This window comes from Rhineura floridana, chromosome 7 (genome assembly GCF_030035675.1).
Source record: "Rhineura floridana isolate rRhiFlo1 chromosome 7, rRhiFlo1.hap2, whole genome shotgun sequence".
In the NCBI taxonomy this organism is placed as follows: Eukaryota; Metazoa; Chordata; class Lepidosauria; order Squamata; family Rhineuridae; genus Rhineura; species Rhineura floridana.
The window spans coordinates 43,132,385-43,146,729 of NC_084486.1; the positions used below are offsets into that span (position 1 = coordinate 43,132,385).

General features: G+C 42.7%; 1 protein-coding gene across 1 annotated transcript; it reads right to left on the minus strand.

Moving 5' to 3' along the window:
* Positions 1–821: 821 nt before the first annotated feature.
* DKK1 (dickkopf WNT signaling pathway inhibitor 1) lies at positions 822–4,341 on the minus strand. The gene is made up of 4 exons (XM_061635358.1): positions 3,895–4,341; positions 3,618–3,780; positions 2,313–2,450; positions 822–1,441 (listed from the first exon to the last, which is right to left on the minus strand). Exons 1-4 carry the CDS (start codon positions 4,102–4,104, stop codon positions 1,191–1,193), a joined length of 762 nt encoding a protein of 253 aa, XP_061491342.1. The 5' UTR covers positions 4,105–4,341; the 3' UTR covers positions 822–1,190.
* Positions 4,342–14,345: the final 10,004 nt, after the last annotated feature.

Consider the following 14,345-nt stretch of genomic DNA (forward strand, 5'->3'; position numbering starts at 1 on the left):
TAGCTACCTTGAAACTTGTATGAAGTAGAATATAAAATAATGAAGTCATAGTAATGTCAAGGGAACTTGCATAAGGAACACATATTAGATGCCCATTTGTCAGGTGTGCGCCGCTCTCTAGAAACAAAATTCTAAATGCAGATTTCTCTTGGGGAGACAGATGCATCTGGTTCTCTTCATACAAGTTAAGTGCACAGTATTCACAGCCATGAGTTAAAATGGAGAAAGTAGATGTGAGTGCAAGAACTACACCTTTCAGAGTCCTGTAATGCTAGATGCCTCCAATTAGAGCACATCTGGGCATTTTACAGAGAGATGTGTGTGTTTTACAGCACATGCACAGTACCTCATCAGATATCAGCACTCAGTTTAGTAGGGATAGAGAATACATTAAGATGGCGATTTCCTGCAACCCTTTTACTTGGGTTTTGCTGTTGCTCAAACCCCTGAAGTCTTCAGGAGGGAGATGAATAATATTTGATGCTAGGAATTCTCTATGCTTGTTACAGGAACCCAGCAATAAAAATCATACTCCAGTCTGGTCCATCTCAAGAGGCTTGTCAGGTTAGTGTACCAATAGGAATCATGCAACATATTCCACAGAACAGGTTAAGGCAATAGAAAGTAGTCCCTAGAGTTACAACTTGGTACACCTACAATTAAAAACTGAGGAGTGCCATATGTTTTAGACTTTTTTTAGCTTGCAAGTATAATCCCTCCCTACCATTCTTATATTGCTATTTATGCACTCATGGAGGCAGCACATTAGCAGATATTGCTGTACAGAAGTACCAGACAGTTCTAATAGAATCACCACCAGATAGATAAAAAGAAATTTATTTCACTCGTCAGTTTATAGGCTCAATAAAATAAAACCAGTGTGTACAACACATGTCACAATAGACAAGATCATGCAGCACTTTAGGAAAAATTAAAATCCTATATCATGTACAGTTAAGTGCCACTCCCAAGAATTTACAGACACAGTAATTTACTGTAATTAGTAAGTTTAAAAATAGTTCCCTAAAGAAACATGCCTCATACTCCAGTTTGAGGGGGCAAGATGCTGGAGTACTTTAGTGTAAACTCTAAAAACATGTCAAGTCCTTGGAGGCGATTTTTCCATAACAAGAGCATCCCACACCTCATTAAAGTCTCTCAAGTCCATCAGGTTTAGCAAAAAGCAACAGCTAATGTCTCTGGCACGTGTGTAGTCTGGGAGAATTGCTGACTGTATGGTCCCGTTGTATCCGACAAGTCAATCCATCCCCACAGTTACATCGCTGGAAGATCTCCAAACCATGTGCACCTTTCTTGCGATGCTTTGTGCATACTTGGCCTTCCTTAAGAACAGGTTTGCAGATCTTGGACCAGAAATGACGGGCACAGCAAAGCTCTTCAGCACAATCTGAAGAGCGGAGGCATGTATCGCCTTCTTCACCTAAGGAAAATAGAAAGTGGAAGTTGAGAATATCTGTTTATCCTTAAGCAACAATGCAAGAAGTGATTGACATGAAACCAGTGGTTTTCAAACTGCTTTCCTGAAAGAGTTCCACCAAGACTCACATCTGCTTTGTGCAGCCACAGGGGAGTATTATATAATGCATGCTCAGTTCATGCAGAACAGTGAGGCCCCAGAAGTCCTGGGCACTGCTACACAAAAAACCCTCTAACACAGAGTGTTTCTGTGTCAGATATTAAGGGTTCCTTGACAGATTTAATTGTTAAAACTGTTCCCTGCAAGCAGGAAGTTTACAAGCGACTGAAATGAACAAGCAACGTGTTAAAGAATGTTATCTGGTTGTGCGTATCTTGCCCTACCACATAACAACATCATACAATCTGTTCATGCCGCTACTAACAGTTGTTGGCATGTGTGACTGTGTACCACTCCATAAATGCCATACACTGCAGGGATAGCCTTTTTGGAAAGCCATGTTCAAACTAATGGCTACCCAAGTGCTAGAAAAGTATACCTAGTTATTGAGAATGCCACCATTTAAGGTTTCAAGAGAAAGCCTTAACGAAGGAAGGCATCCATTTAAAAGAACCCTGCAAGGAATGTAACGGGGACTGACGTACAGCCATCTGATTTTAAACACACTGCTGCAGTGGCTAAGCACCATTCTCCATAATACATTACTTTGCAACAAGTAATGGACAGTCATATACTACCCACTCACAATGCATCTGTATTAGTCACAATCAACAACTCTTCTTAAAACTTTTGAAAACCTCAATAGTTTTTTTAAAAAAACACACGCCCTCTTCCATTCCTGCCCCCTCAGTCTGAATAGCTGCCAACACCTTACCTTTTGGATGGTGTAACTGGAATGAAGCTGTGGTCCTTTTGGCGTGAGGGTCCAAAGTGCCATGGTCAGAATTTTCTATGATGGTCTCTTCGATCTCCCCAGGATGGATGTTATCATACTCCACTTGTACACAGATACCTGATAAGAAAAAACAAATGCAATGAAGACAAGCCAGCAATTTAACCAAGGACAGGAATTTTGGGAGTGCCTGGGTTGTGTCTGGGGAAACTGTCAAATGCTGGAAAATGGAGGATGATTCTTAGTTCTCTGTTCATTTATAGTACATAGCATAAGAAAAGATTACTTGCTTCTTATCCTGAAGTCTCAAACCCTTCTACTACCTCAATGCTGGTGCCCAATAATCCAGGTGTTTGTGCCATTTTCCTGATTCTATCCCCTACTATGTGAATCCCCTTAAGAGTTTCTGGAAGTTTGAAACACCATTAGTACAGAAACTAGGCAATGGAGTGGGCCAGCATCTCTGCATCCTTCAAAAACTCAGCCTGAGACAGCATTCTATTCTGGGGCCAACTTCAGGGAGGGGTAATAACTCAGTGATGAAACATATGCTTTATATGCAGAAGGTCTCAGGTTCAATCTTCCATTTGCCTATTTAAGAGAATTCAGCAACAAATTATGGGGAAGACCTCTGCTTAAAACAGGATAGCCACTGCCGGTCAGGGTAGACTGTACCAGCCTAGATAAAACAATAGTTAAACCAAGGATAAGTTCTTGCATTTTATTATCAATTTTGGAATCATAGTAGAGTGCCTGCCTAAATATGTAACAATCTTCCCTTTATCAGTGACTTTGCTACAACACACAAGGAAAATACACTATACAATTGCTATACAGCAATATTCCTCCTTTATTCAGTACAAACCCCCTCTAAGTCCAATGGGCCTTACTCCCAGGTAAGTGCAGTACGGATTACACATTGCAGCAAGCTTCCCCCCCCCCACTTTCATGCCCTTTAACTGTAGCATAAAAGCCAAAAAGCCAGTTGATACAATTTGCCATTACTACAATCAATGTTTCTCAGAAAGGGGGCAGACAACAGTATAAGAAAGAGCAACCCTTAATACCACCACACCTACAGCCAGTTTAGTCGGTTTTGTTGTGCTGTTAAGATAACTACTCAAGATTGTTTTACTAACAGTTGAGGAAGGCACTTTCTACTGCAGCCACAAGACAATCCTGGGCAGACTTTCACCCATTTTTCTCCTTGTCTGACAATTCTTCTCCCAGAATAGGTCCAGCTTCAGGAATACAAGCAAAAATATTCATACAAGCAAAAATACTCACCGTTACTGCAGTAATTGCCCGGGCAGCACATAGCATCACGGAGGCAGCGTTTGCGGCGTCTGCGGCAAACAAGGCAGACTTGGCCCCCAGACAAACCCGGGAGGGTAGGGGCGTTGCAGAACTCTCCCGCTTTGCAGTCATCATCCTCGATACACGGATAGCCCTGCAGATGAGGAAAGGCAGGTGAGGAACTGCTACTGAACACCAAAAGACATCAAGGAGCCCCATAGGTAGCACCCCCTCCCCAAATAAAACAACTAGCTGGCTAAGCACTTACCTGGTGCAAATCCACGGCGTGATGCGTGTTACTTCCGTCGTACACTGACGGCTTCGGGGTGGCTGGAGAACCTGCCGACGCAGAACTCTTGAGGATAGCATTGGAGAGTGAAGCGGAGCTCCCTGTCGCACCGGTACAGACAGACAAATAGAGAGCAACCACCACCGCCACAAGTTGACAGCGGGATCCTTGCATACATAGCCCTACCATTTTTACGATGGCGAAAGAGTGTAGGAGTTCAAAATGTTACAGGTTCGAATCCACCTCCAACCTAAAAAAAAAAGTATACGAGCCTTCTCTTGCCCCAAATAAGTGTATGCGCGAAATCCCAGGGAGACAGTATCCTTTGCAGCTCACAAGAAGTTCAGGAATCTCAGCTTGCTTCCTTTGAGCTGACTTTATACTCCCCGGGGTCCTTGGGTATTCCCGCCCCCACCCCCGGGGAGGGGGAGGACACACAGCACAGCCAAAGATGAGATTACAAAGGGATCATCAAGCGGGGAAGAAAGCTAAGATGCACCCCCGCAAAGCTATTCGCTCATTGGACGGATATCCTAATTGGGAATGGGCAGGGAATCTTTCACTTGCTGCAAAGCAGCAAATCTTGATTTGATTTAAAACACACGATTCCATATGGAAGGTTTCCTGACAGCCAGCCCTTCTAACTCCTAAACATACATTTCTTTGTGGGGGTTTTTTGGGGTGTGTGTGTATTCTTTTCAAACAGTGAGCCCGATTATTTTCATGTATACTTTTAAGAAGGCCATGTGCAGTGACCAGGGAATCAGGCTACAATCCTGTGCATACTTCCCTGGGAGTAAGCCGCAATTGATCTCAGTGGGAGTTATTTCCGAGTAAATATGCATAGTAAGTGTAAGGCTGTGAATATATCTGCAGTCATACACACTTCGAGTGAAGGCATTGGTGTTTGACTTCAGTCTTATATACTTTGGAAGTTACTTTGCAACACTGAATGAACACAGTGCTTACTTGCTGTCTTCTGAGGAAAACGCAGAGAAGACTGAAGGGAGGCTCTTGCAGCCCACCCTATGCATGTATTTTCAAAAGTTAGAGGAAGAATTGGGAAGAAGTGTGCATAGGATGGATTGCAATCAATCTTAGGCTGCAATCAGAAGTATGCTTTCCTGAGGGCAAGCACCACTGAACTCAATGGAGCTTACTTGTGAGTAGACATGTACAGTATCCCACCATTAACAGCTTAAAGAAATCACAGGCACACATAAAGAAACATGGCAACATTCCTTTACTGCAGAACATTAATGAACGTGACAATTAGGGCCAGCCCAAGACGTTTACTGCCAGAGGAAGGACAAGATCCCCCCACCCCCAATTCCAGTTACAGAAGACAAAAGAACCAGCAGTTGAATCATGCTTTAACACTGATGGTGGGACAGCATTCTCTCCCATGCCTGAGGGCAGCAGGCTAGTTTAGGCTACACACAGCACTGTCCTCCAAATGGTGAAAGCAAGTGGTCTGCCACTGCTGCCCCCAGCATCTGCCATTGGTTTTTTTTTTTTTGCCCCACTCTGCCATTGTAGGACCAGCCCTGGCAACAACAAAGATTCTTTAGTGTGATTGATTCCACAAGTTACATTAAGCAAGCCATTTACTGAGTTGGCATGGACACTGCCTCACAGGTTGCAATGTACCTTACTTTCATGGGATGACTCTAATGTAAATGGTTTGCAGGTTGCTTCTGTGCAACTTGATGAAAGTGCTCCTCTCCTACCATGTTGGGAAGATGTTTTAGTTAGAGAAATTCATAACCTAACCAGGCTGCAAACTGCCAACAGTTGGGTTTCTCTTGATGTTCTCACATTCAGCCATTTCCACCCCTACCTTTAGTGAGGGCTTGCATATACAAAGGGACTTATTTTTACATCAAAAGAGATGGACCAATGGGAACAGTGTCTTCTAATTGCTCTTTGATGGCCTATTTAGAGCCAAAGCTATAGACTGACATTTGTTCATTGCAAATTAGAGAGAGGATGAGTTGCTTTGTGGAATGTGGAAAAATAAAAGACATAATCAGCCTATTCTCTTGTCTGCTTTCCACCCCATCATGCATTTTTTCCCTACTAAGAATTTTTGAATTTGACATCATTGGAGAAACTGGTTAAACAGCCAGTAGTAGATCAAAAGGCCACTAGAAGCTATGAACAAAAATCATTATCACCCTTTTAGTCCTCTCAAACTATATAGCTTGATTAGTTCATGTTGATAAGGAGTCCTCTGAGCTGCAGCTTCTTTGGAGGCCTAGAGAGCTGCTAATTGTTTCTAGTCATCAGCCTAGATCTTATAGGGAGGTTAGGTTAGTCAAAGAGGTCAAAGACGGACAGTTTTAATGGGTGCTAGCCAAGCCATCCACAAACCATTTCTGTGCCACTTTTGTTCTTAAATTGGTATTATTCCTTCAAAACAATGATTGTGTCCTATGCACCAGAGAGGCAAGAGATAGGAAAGCCTTGTGACAGTTTTCATTCCTGTCACAACTACAGATTAGTCTTTTATAGCTCAAGAGAAATTGTAGCTTTGAAAATAAATTTGTCACAGTCCTGTGCTAGTTTACTCAGAAGTAAGTATCATTGTGTGCAAGGTTTACTCCCAGGTTATATGCTTGGAACTGAAGAGCACTAGAAGCTCATTTGGTCTGATATTTTATAAAATACAAACATTCAGATACTGATTTCAGATGTCTAGTATTAGACACAACTGGTTTAGATAAGCTGTTGTTCCAACATGATGCCTATTGAGCTTTCACACTGAAAATTGTGCAACTAGGGTGGCTAGGTGCAAGACAGGAGAAGGCTCCTACACCTTTAATAATTCTGTAGATGAATTTCAGCAGATGTTGCTTCTTGTTAAATTGTGCACAGGCAGAATTTCGCAGGTGGAGCTTGATATTCAATTTTAAAGAAAGAATTTCAGCAGGTGTAGTTTGTCTTGTGAACTACACCTGGTGAGATTTCCTCTTCTACAAGTGCAGGAGCCTTACCTTTGTTTGCTCCAGGTCACCCATCCATGATATAGCTAGTTCAGTTCTATAGTTCATGTATATTTGAATGTTTTTATCTTCTGTTGTCCCTTGCACTTGTCTAATTGGAATGGGGGGATTTTTATTGTCTCCCATTTTATTTCTCTGCAAGGATGGAACATATTCTTATGAACTATTTTACTGAAGCAGAATTGTAACATGGGACCAAAACAGCCATGATATAACCAAATCAGGTTTATTTATTTATCTCTTTTCTTCAAATGAAAAAAATGAAATGGATTGCCTTCAAGCCAATTCCGACTTATGGCAACCCTATGAACAGGGTTTTCATAGTAAGTGGTATTCCTCTGAGGCTGAGAGGCAATGACTGGCTCAAGGTCACCCAGTGAGCTTCATGGCTATGTGGGGATTCGAACCCTGGTCTCCCAGGTTGTAGTCCAACACTGTAACCACTACCCCATACTGGCTCTCTTCTTCAATTACTGAACTCAAAGTAAGTTAAGAATGTAAGAGCCCTGCTAGATCAGACCAAAGGCCTATCCAGTCCAGCACCCTGTTATTATTATTATTATTAATTACATTTGTATACCACCCCATCGCCGAAGCTCTCTGGGGGGTTTACAACAATTAAAAACATTAAAAACAAATACACAAATTTAAAAACACATGCTAATATGGCTGGGAGAAGAGGAAAGTCTTGACCTGGCGCCGAAAAGATAACTGTTTGTTTTGTTTTCGAGGTGTCTTGTCAATATAGTACACGGTGGACATCATACTGCTACAGGACAACAGTATCCTGATTTTGAACTAGTAAAGGGGAGTTTCACACTTTTCATACTCTTGAGCAAAAGGTGGTCTGTTGTATGAGGACCGAGAGGAAGAGAGACCATGGTGGAGCAATTTCAGGTGGACCATCAAACACTGTGGGTTGCTGGGATTCTTGCAAAGAATGTTGGACTATATCAAACATGGTCTGATTTAGTAAGATAATGACCTTATTAAGCTGTAGTGCTTGCTCAGTGCTAGTTACTTACATCAGCTATGCCTCGACTGTTAAAGGGATCCTGGTTAAGCATTCTTGCTTTATGAACTAGAAACATAGTGGGACCATAGGGATTCTAGTAAACAAAATAAGTAGGGAATGCAAGGCTGAAGTTCGTCCACTGCTGCTTTGTGAGGTTAAGGACTGATAGAAACTTTCTAAGCAGATTTGCCTTTCCTTAAAAGGAGGAGCAAGTTTTATGCTGATTATAATACTTGGTATTTCATGTCCCAGTCTCTTAGCCATTGCACTAGATTAGCTCTAAAGATCAAAAGTAGCATTGCTACCTCACACTCCGCCTCCAAACCCCAGCTCAAAACATACTTCTCTGAAGCCACTGGCTTAGATCCTTCCAGTGCGTTCTCACAAGGTCCAACCAGATGTCTCTAGGAAGCTCTTAAGCAGGACCTAACCCTAACAGTACTCTCTCCACTTGTGATTCCAAGTAACTGGTATTCAGAGGCATACCGCTTTCAGCAGTGGAGGCATAACATATCCATTATGGCTAGTAGTAATACATGCAGAATAAACAAGTCATGGACCAATAATTGATAGCTGTATCCTCCATGAATTTGTCTAATTCTCTTTTAAAGCCATAAAAATTGGTGACTGTAATAAAGTTCAGAACAAAAATAAATAATGAGAACTAGCTATCACAGAACAAATATTTTCAATAATCAATAAAATGTCTAGCAATTCATTACACTAGATCAGGAATGGAGAACCTATAATCCTCCATACGTTGTTAGACTCCCAGGTTCCATCAGCTCCAGCCAGGATGGCTAATGGGTAGGGAAGATGAAAGTCATAGTCCAACAACATCTAGAAGGCAAAATGTTAGCCCAACCTGGTGTTAAAACAATTCAATGCATTTCTCCAATGAATATGAATAAATCTTGGCTTATCCAGGCTAGAGTGCCATTAAGACCTCAAGAATAGTCTGCTGGATCATAGTCCAGCATCCTGTTCTCACAGTGGCCAACCAGATGCCCATGGGAAGCCCACAAGCAGGTCCTGAATGCAAGAGCACTCTCTTCTCCTGAGGTTTTCAGCAACTGGTATTCTGAAGCATACTGTCTCTGACCGTGGAGGGATGGCATAACCATGATAGGCTTTCCTGAGTTTCGTACTTTCTACCATCGAAAAACTCAGTTTCTGCCCCCTGAAGATATATTTTGCATTTTGAGGGTTACATCTCTTCCAATTACTCAGCAACAGCATGAACTTTTGATCCAATTGACTCTTTTATTTAGTACACAATCCAGAATTAACCTCTGGCTTTGCTAACATAAAGTCTGTCATGTTTCTGCTATCTTCCTAACCAGGCACTGTTTTGCTTAAAGCAGGGATGTGGAATCTGTGACCCTCCAGATGTTGTTGTACTCCAGTCCCACCCAGCATGGCTACTACTCAGGGATTATTGGAGTTAGTCCAACAACAACTGGAGGAACAAAGGTTAGACAATACTGGCTTAAGGTGTGTGACAGATCTGGGTAACAGCTGAACAGCCATTGCTTCTTTGTCCCAGAATCCTAGGTGTGTAATCTTACATCTGTTGTGTATGGACAGGGAACCTGTAGCCCTCAAATATTCTTGGAATCCAACTCATAGTACCCTGACCATTGGCTTTGGGGCTGATGGGAACTGGAGTCCAAGAACATTTGGAGGACCTCAGTTTCTTTATCCTTGATCTAGCACTTAGCAGAGATTGCAGTTGTAACCCCCATCCTTCCCCTGTAGGGCTTTGTGGGGTGGCAGAACAGCCCAACTGATCATGGCAAGAGTGGTAGAAGTTGGGAAGCAGGGATTGGGTCCAAATCATGCCAATACAGTGAGACTAACTCAGTATGCAGTGGATCCTGGGCCGGCTCAGCCCTGGCCTTGGAATGCATTTTGAAGTTTTCTGCTGACAGGGATAATGAAAGCAAGCTACCTGTCCATTTGGTGAGAGGCTGGTTCAGCCAACAGACCTGGGCAGGGGGGCACCTGCACTCATCCTGAATCTCTCCAAGCCTGGCATAAAGGGGCTTTGTATTGCTCTGCCCTGCAGGCTGCAATCTCCATTTTAGAACTGAGTCCACAACATCCAGCTTAATTTTTGCACTTTTAAAATCTTATTTTTCCTCGTACCCTCCAGCCCCACCCTGCCCTGCTGTATGTAACATCTTGCCCGAGGAGAACTTGAAAATTTGCTACTATTTTGTGATATTGTGCTTCGTCCTAATTAAGATATTGCCCAAATATGGATTTGGAATTCTTACTTTCAAGAAGTGGCAGGGAGCAGTGACTCTGATCAGAGCAGTGATACCGAGAAAGGGTGTGTGTGTTAAAGCTTTTATTCTGCCATCTACATAACTCCCCAAATTGCTATGAATCCTGTTAGGGGGGAAATAAATAGCTGTATTTCCTTTATTTCTCACAACTGGGCTAATGGCAGGTTTTGTGAAGGAAAGGAACATACATCAGGGGCACCTCCAATGAGGAAAAGAGTATGCTGCTCCAGTCATACTGGCAGCTGCTTAAAAGTCAAATAAATAAATAAATAAAAATTAAAGTTGGGAGACCCAAAGATATCTTGTCTTTCACAGCAGTGATTTCGAAACAGTGTGCTGTGATAGAAGAGTTCATGTCTGCAACAAATCATCTAATTAAAGGCTTCCGAGTATCAAGATCCTAAATTAACCAGCCACAGAAAGGGTTGCCTGCTGTGTCTTAGCATGATTAATTACTCTGGCCTTGCCTTGTTCCAATGTTTCTGCTGGGAATGGACCTTTCTGCTGCATCTTTGCATCAGTGGCCTGCAGCTATCTATGTGTGTCTGCATCTATCAGTGCCTTGAGCTTACCTTTTTTTCCAATCAGCAGGCAAGCCCAGATCAATAACCAATGCAGAAACATAGGATGGCCTCATCTCAGCAGAAATGGATAGCGTGGTGGGGCAGCAATGCTTATGTAACCTCCCAGCAGGTGAATCACTGCTGCTTACTGGAGGGAAGGGCAGTGCCAACCTCATTGTCACCTCACCTTTCCCACTCCTGGGGAAGTAGCAGTGATTCACCTGTTGGGGGTCAGGTAAGTGCCATCATGCTGTCTAGTACACAGTCTAGAAAGAAATGGGGAACCATTTTTCTGTTTGAGGACTACTGTCCTTTGGAGGAAATCTAGTGGAGGTCATGTGCCACTAGTGGGCAGTGAGAACTAAAAGTGGGCAGATTGTGCAGGATGGGATAGGACATGTGCTCTCTCTGTGCACCATCCCATCTATCTCTTTATCTTTCTCTTTCCCTCTCCATCTCCTGGGCTCACCATGTAGCAGCTGCATCCCCTTCTCTATCCTCCTCCTCTTTCTTTCTCTCTTTCATACACGCACACCCTGGAGAAGAGGAAATGATTCCCACAGTATTGGTCTTTAGAGCCTGGAGGGCTGCCGGTCTCCAGCACTGCTTTAGAAGTAAATCTTAAGAATGAAGCATACCTCCCATTTTTAATTCAGAGGGGAGGGGAGTGCTACTGGGTATTGGAAGGCTGGGAAATACTAATAAATCTAGCCTAACTTTTCTACGTCCATTAGGGTATATGCATTGGGGGTGTGTGACCCACCCAGGCTGAGTGGGTTTATCTGTATATCAAGGGCTCTGAACCATTAACTTTTCCATTTCTGTGGCCAACTAGAGAAACCAAAGTCAGTAAAACTGGATATTGTGATACATAACCATAAAATACTGCATAAAAACCATTCATATGTACTGTTCCTTATGACACAGTTGCCTATTGAAATAATTTATTATCCTATTATCAATAATGAATTACTAGACCAGCCTTCCATTGGAAATGGAAGAAGATGATGTTAAGCTCTGTTCACAAGTTTCCATTTTCATAGTCATGGAAGGGACAATGAGACAGCAATGCCGGCCTCTCTCCCCCCCCCCCCCTTGATGTCAGTTGGATACCCTTTTTGTCACACCCCTGGCATTGGTGCATTCAGCTGAATGCGATTGGAATCCCTTGTAATAAAAGTGACTATGACTATGCATATTTGCACAGAAGTAAATTTAGCTATGTTCAGTGTGCTTACTTCCACAAAGCGTACATCAAATTATAGGCTTAATAAGTAAAAAGTGCTGAAGATTTGTTACAAGCTGTTAATTGGATGACAGTCCTAGATTCTAAATATATATATTTTTTGAAATCAGATTCTAAATATATTCTCTTAGAAATCATTAATTTCCAAATAAGTGAGCATGAAAAAAGAAGCTGAGCTAAATTTGTGTCTCAGCTTTGAATGATCTGTTTGTAATGGCATAGTGCTAAACAAATAAAACGATTATGGTGCTGGTGCATGCAAGAAGCTGAAACCTCCATATTCTGAACAAGAAGCAGTCGTAGGATGGCAAGAATTTCACAGGGACCAGTCTTGTTATTGACATTATTTGTTGTCGTTGTAGAAGTAGAAGAAAGGGTGGTAGGATCCAATAGTGGTCAAACAGTTATCTATGCACTATTGCTCCCCCAAGATCTATATAGACAGATTTCCAGTTTCAAACCTTTTTACTTGTCTGTGAATGTTTCATATATGCAGAAGGCACCAATGTTGTGGGTATGAGCTACACCCCTGACATCAGTGCGTTTAGATGAATTCATGAAATGTTTCTTGCTGTGTGTCCAGATGTACATGCATAGGGACACTCATGATCAGGAACCCTCACACTAAAAGTTACTGTGCCCTACGGCTGTGCACAGCCATCCCTATTCGCATTGTGGCCCTAATGGGCCAATCCTCCCTGCCCCAAAGATGGGACCATCCACCCGCCCCGGATCCATCCCTGAAGTTATTGGGAGGGGGCTAAGGGTTTTTAAAATTAGAAATATAGTTGGGAAGGGGGAAGGAGACACTATGTCTCCTTCTCTGCCCCCTCAAAGCAGGCAACCAACTGCACAGAATAAATCCTTCCACTTAGCAGATCATAACCCTGTCCCGATAGCTCCGGATCACTCTAGGCTGCCATATCCAACCCGTAGTGATCTGGGTCTATCTCATCCTGACTCAGCTGAGGCCCAAATGCCTCCGAAAAGACTCAGTTTGGCTCAGGCCTTGGCCGAATACACAGCCCAGTCCTACTGTGCCCTTCCTTCAATAATATCAAAATAAGGAATATTCATGTCTCCATTGCTACATAGTACTCCAGCAATATTTAATGCCTATGAGAAGTGCCAACTTCAAATTTCAAGCCACACCTCTGAACTGGAATTCCTCCCTGATCAAAACATCTTTGTGGTAGACTTCAGATTACCAGATTCAAGAGGTTGAGGCTCGTGCATGTCAAGCTACACCGGCTGAAACTCCTGCATGTACACAACTATTAAAGATTGAGGAGCCCTGTCCCATTTTGCATTGGGCCACCCCAGGTGGAATGCTTGCAGTTTCTTAGTGGGGGGATGAAGTACATGCTCAGAGACTGTTTTTGCTTAATGTGTTCCAGCACATTAAGGCACACATTCTGAAGAGAAAGAAAGTCCTGCCTCTCAGTCTTCCTACAGAGTAACTTAAACCTTCCATTGCCTGTACAACACAATCTCCTAATTTGGTGGGTACCCATATCCTAGGCTGTAAACACACTTAGTCGCCAGAACAAAGTGTTTCCATTAGCCACGCCTGGAGGGGGAACAGGTTGATCTGCTGATCAGCTGTGAACTCTCTTTGAAGCTGAATTTTAAAAAAATGCACTCAAGCTGCTCCCACCAGCTTTTACAGTAAAAAGGGGCAAGGTTTGACTAGTGTTGTGTGCCACCATTTTCAGAAAAGAGAGGTGGAGATGCACTGGAACCAGCAGAACAGCAGTTCTAACTGAAGAGATGCCTCAAACGATCACAGCTACAAGTACTCTCCTTGTTGAGGGCAGAAAGTCTCCCTAGTCCTGGCATTTACTCAGTGGGCAGTAAACCCAACCAAGTCCTCCATGAGGGCTTTTGCCTGGAGGCTACAAAAATAAGTGACTATGTTCTTATGCTGTATCATCTTGACAGAAAACAAAGGATTTTTGAAATGCCATCTAGCTTTTCAAGAACAGTCTGAACAAATTACTAACAGGAAAAGAATGGGGAGGGGGACTGCCAGGTTGAGTGAGTTGATTTATACATCAAGGGCTCTGAAACAAAAGAAAATCTCCAACAAGAAGGAATTAAATTCCTGGAGAGGGAGTTAAGAGATAAAGTAATTAGGGGGGAATTGCCTGCTGCTTGCATATACTAAGCTATACAATCGCAGAGAGCATAATCCAGTGCACAAGACAGGCCACCCAACTTCATAGTGCTGTTGAATGCTACTGCTGTAACACTACCTTAATGAAGAAAAAGATTTAAAAAACCCATAACATCAGAAAGTCTCAGAACACC

Bases quoted from the DNA above. Each gene is read 5' to 3' on its own strand.
- DKK1 (XM_061635358.1), bottom strand. From the start codon at position 4,104: ATGGTAGGGCTATGTATGCAAGGATCCCGCTGTCAACTTGTGGCGGTG. The intron at 3,781-3,894 runs GTAAGTGCTTAG...CCTCATCTGCAG, and splicing joins ACGCCGTGGATTTGCACCAG to GGCTATCCGTGTATCGAGGA. The intron at 1,442-2,312 runs GTAAGGTGTTGG...TATTTTCCTTAG, and splicing joins CCAGTTACACCATCCAAAAG to GTGAAGAAGGCGATACATGC.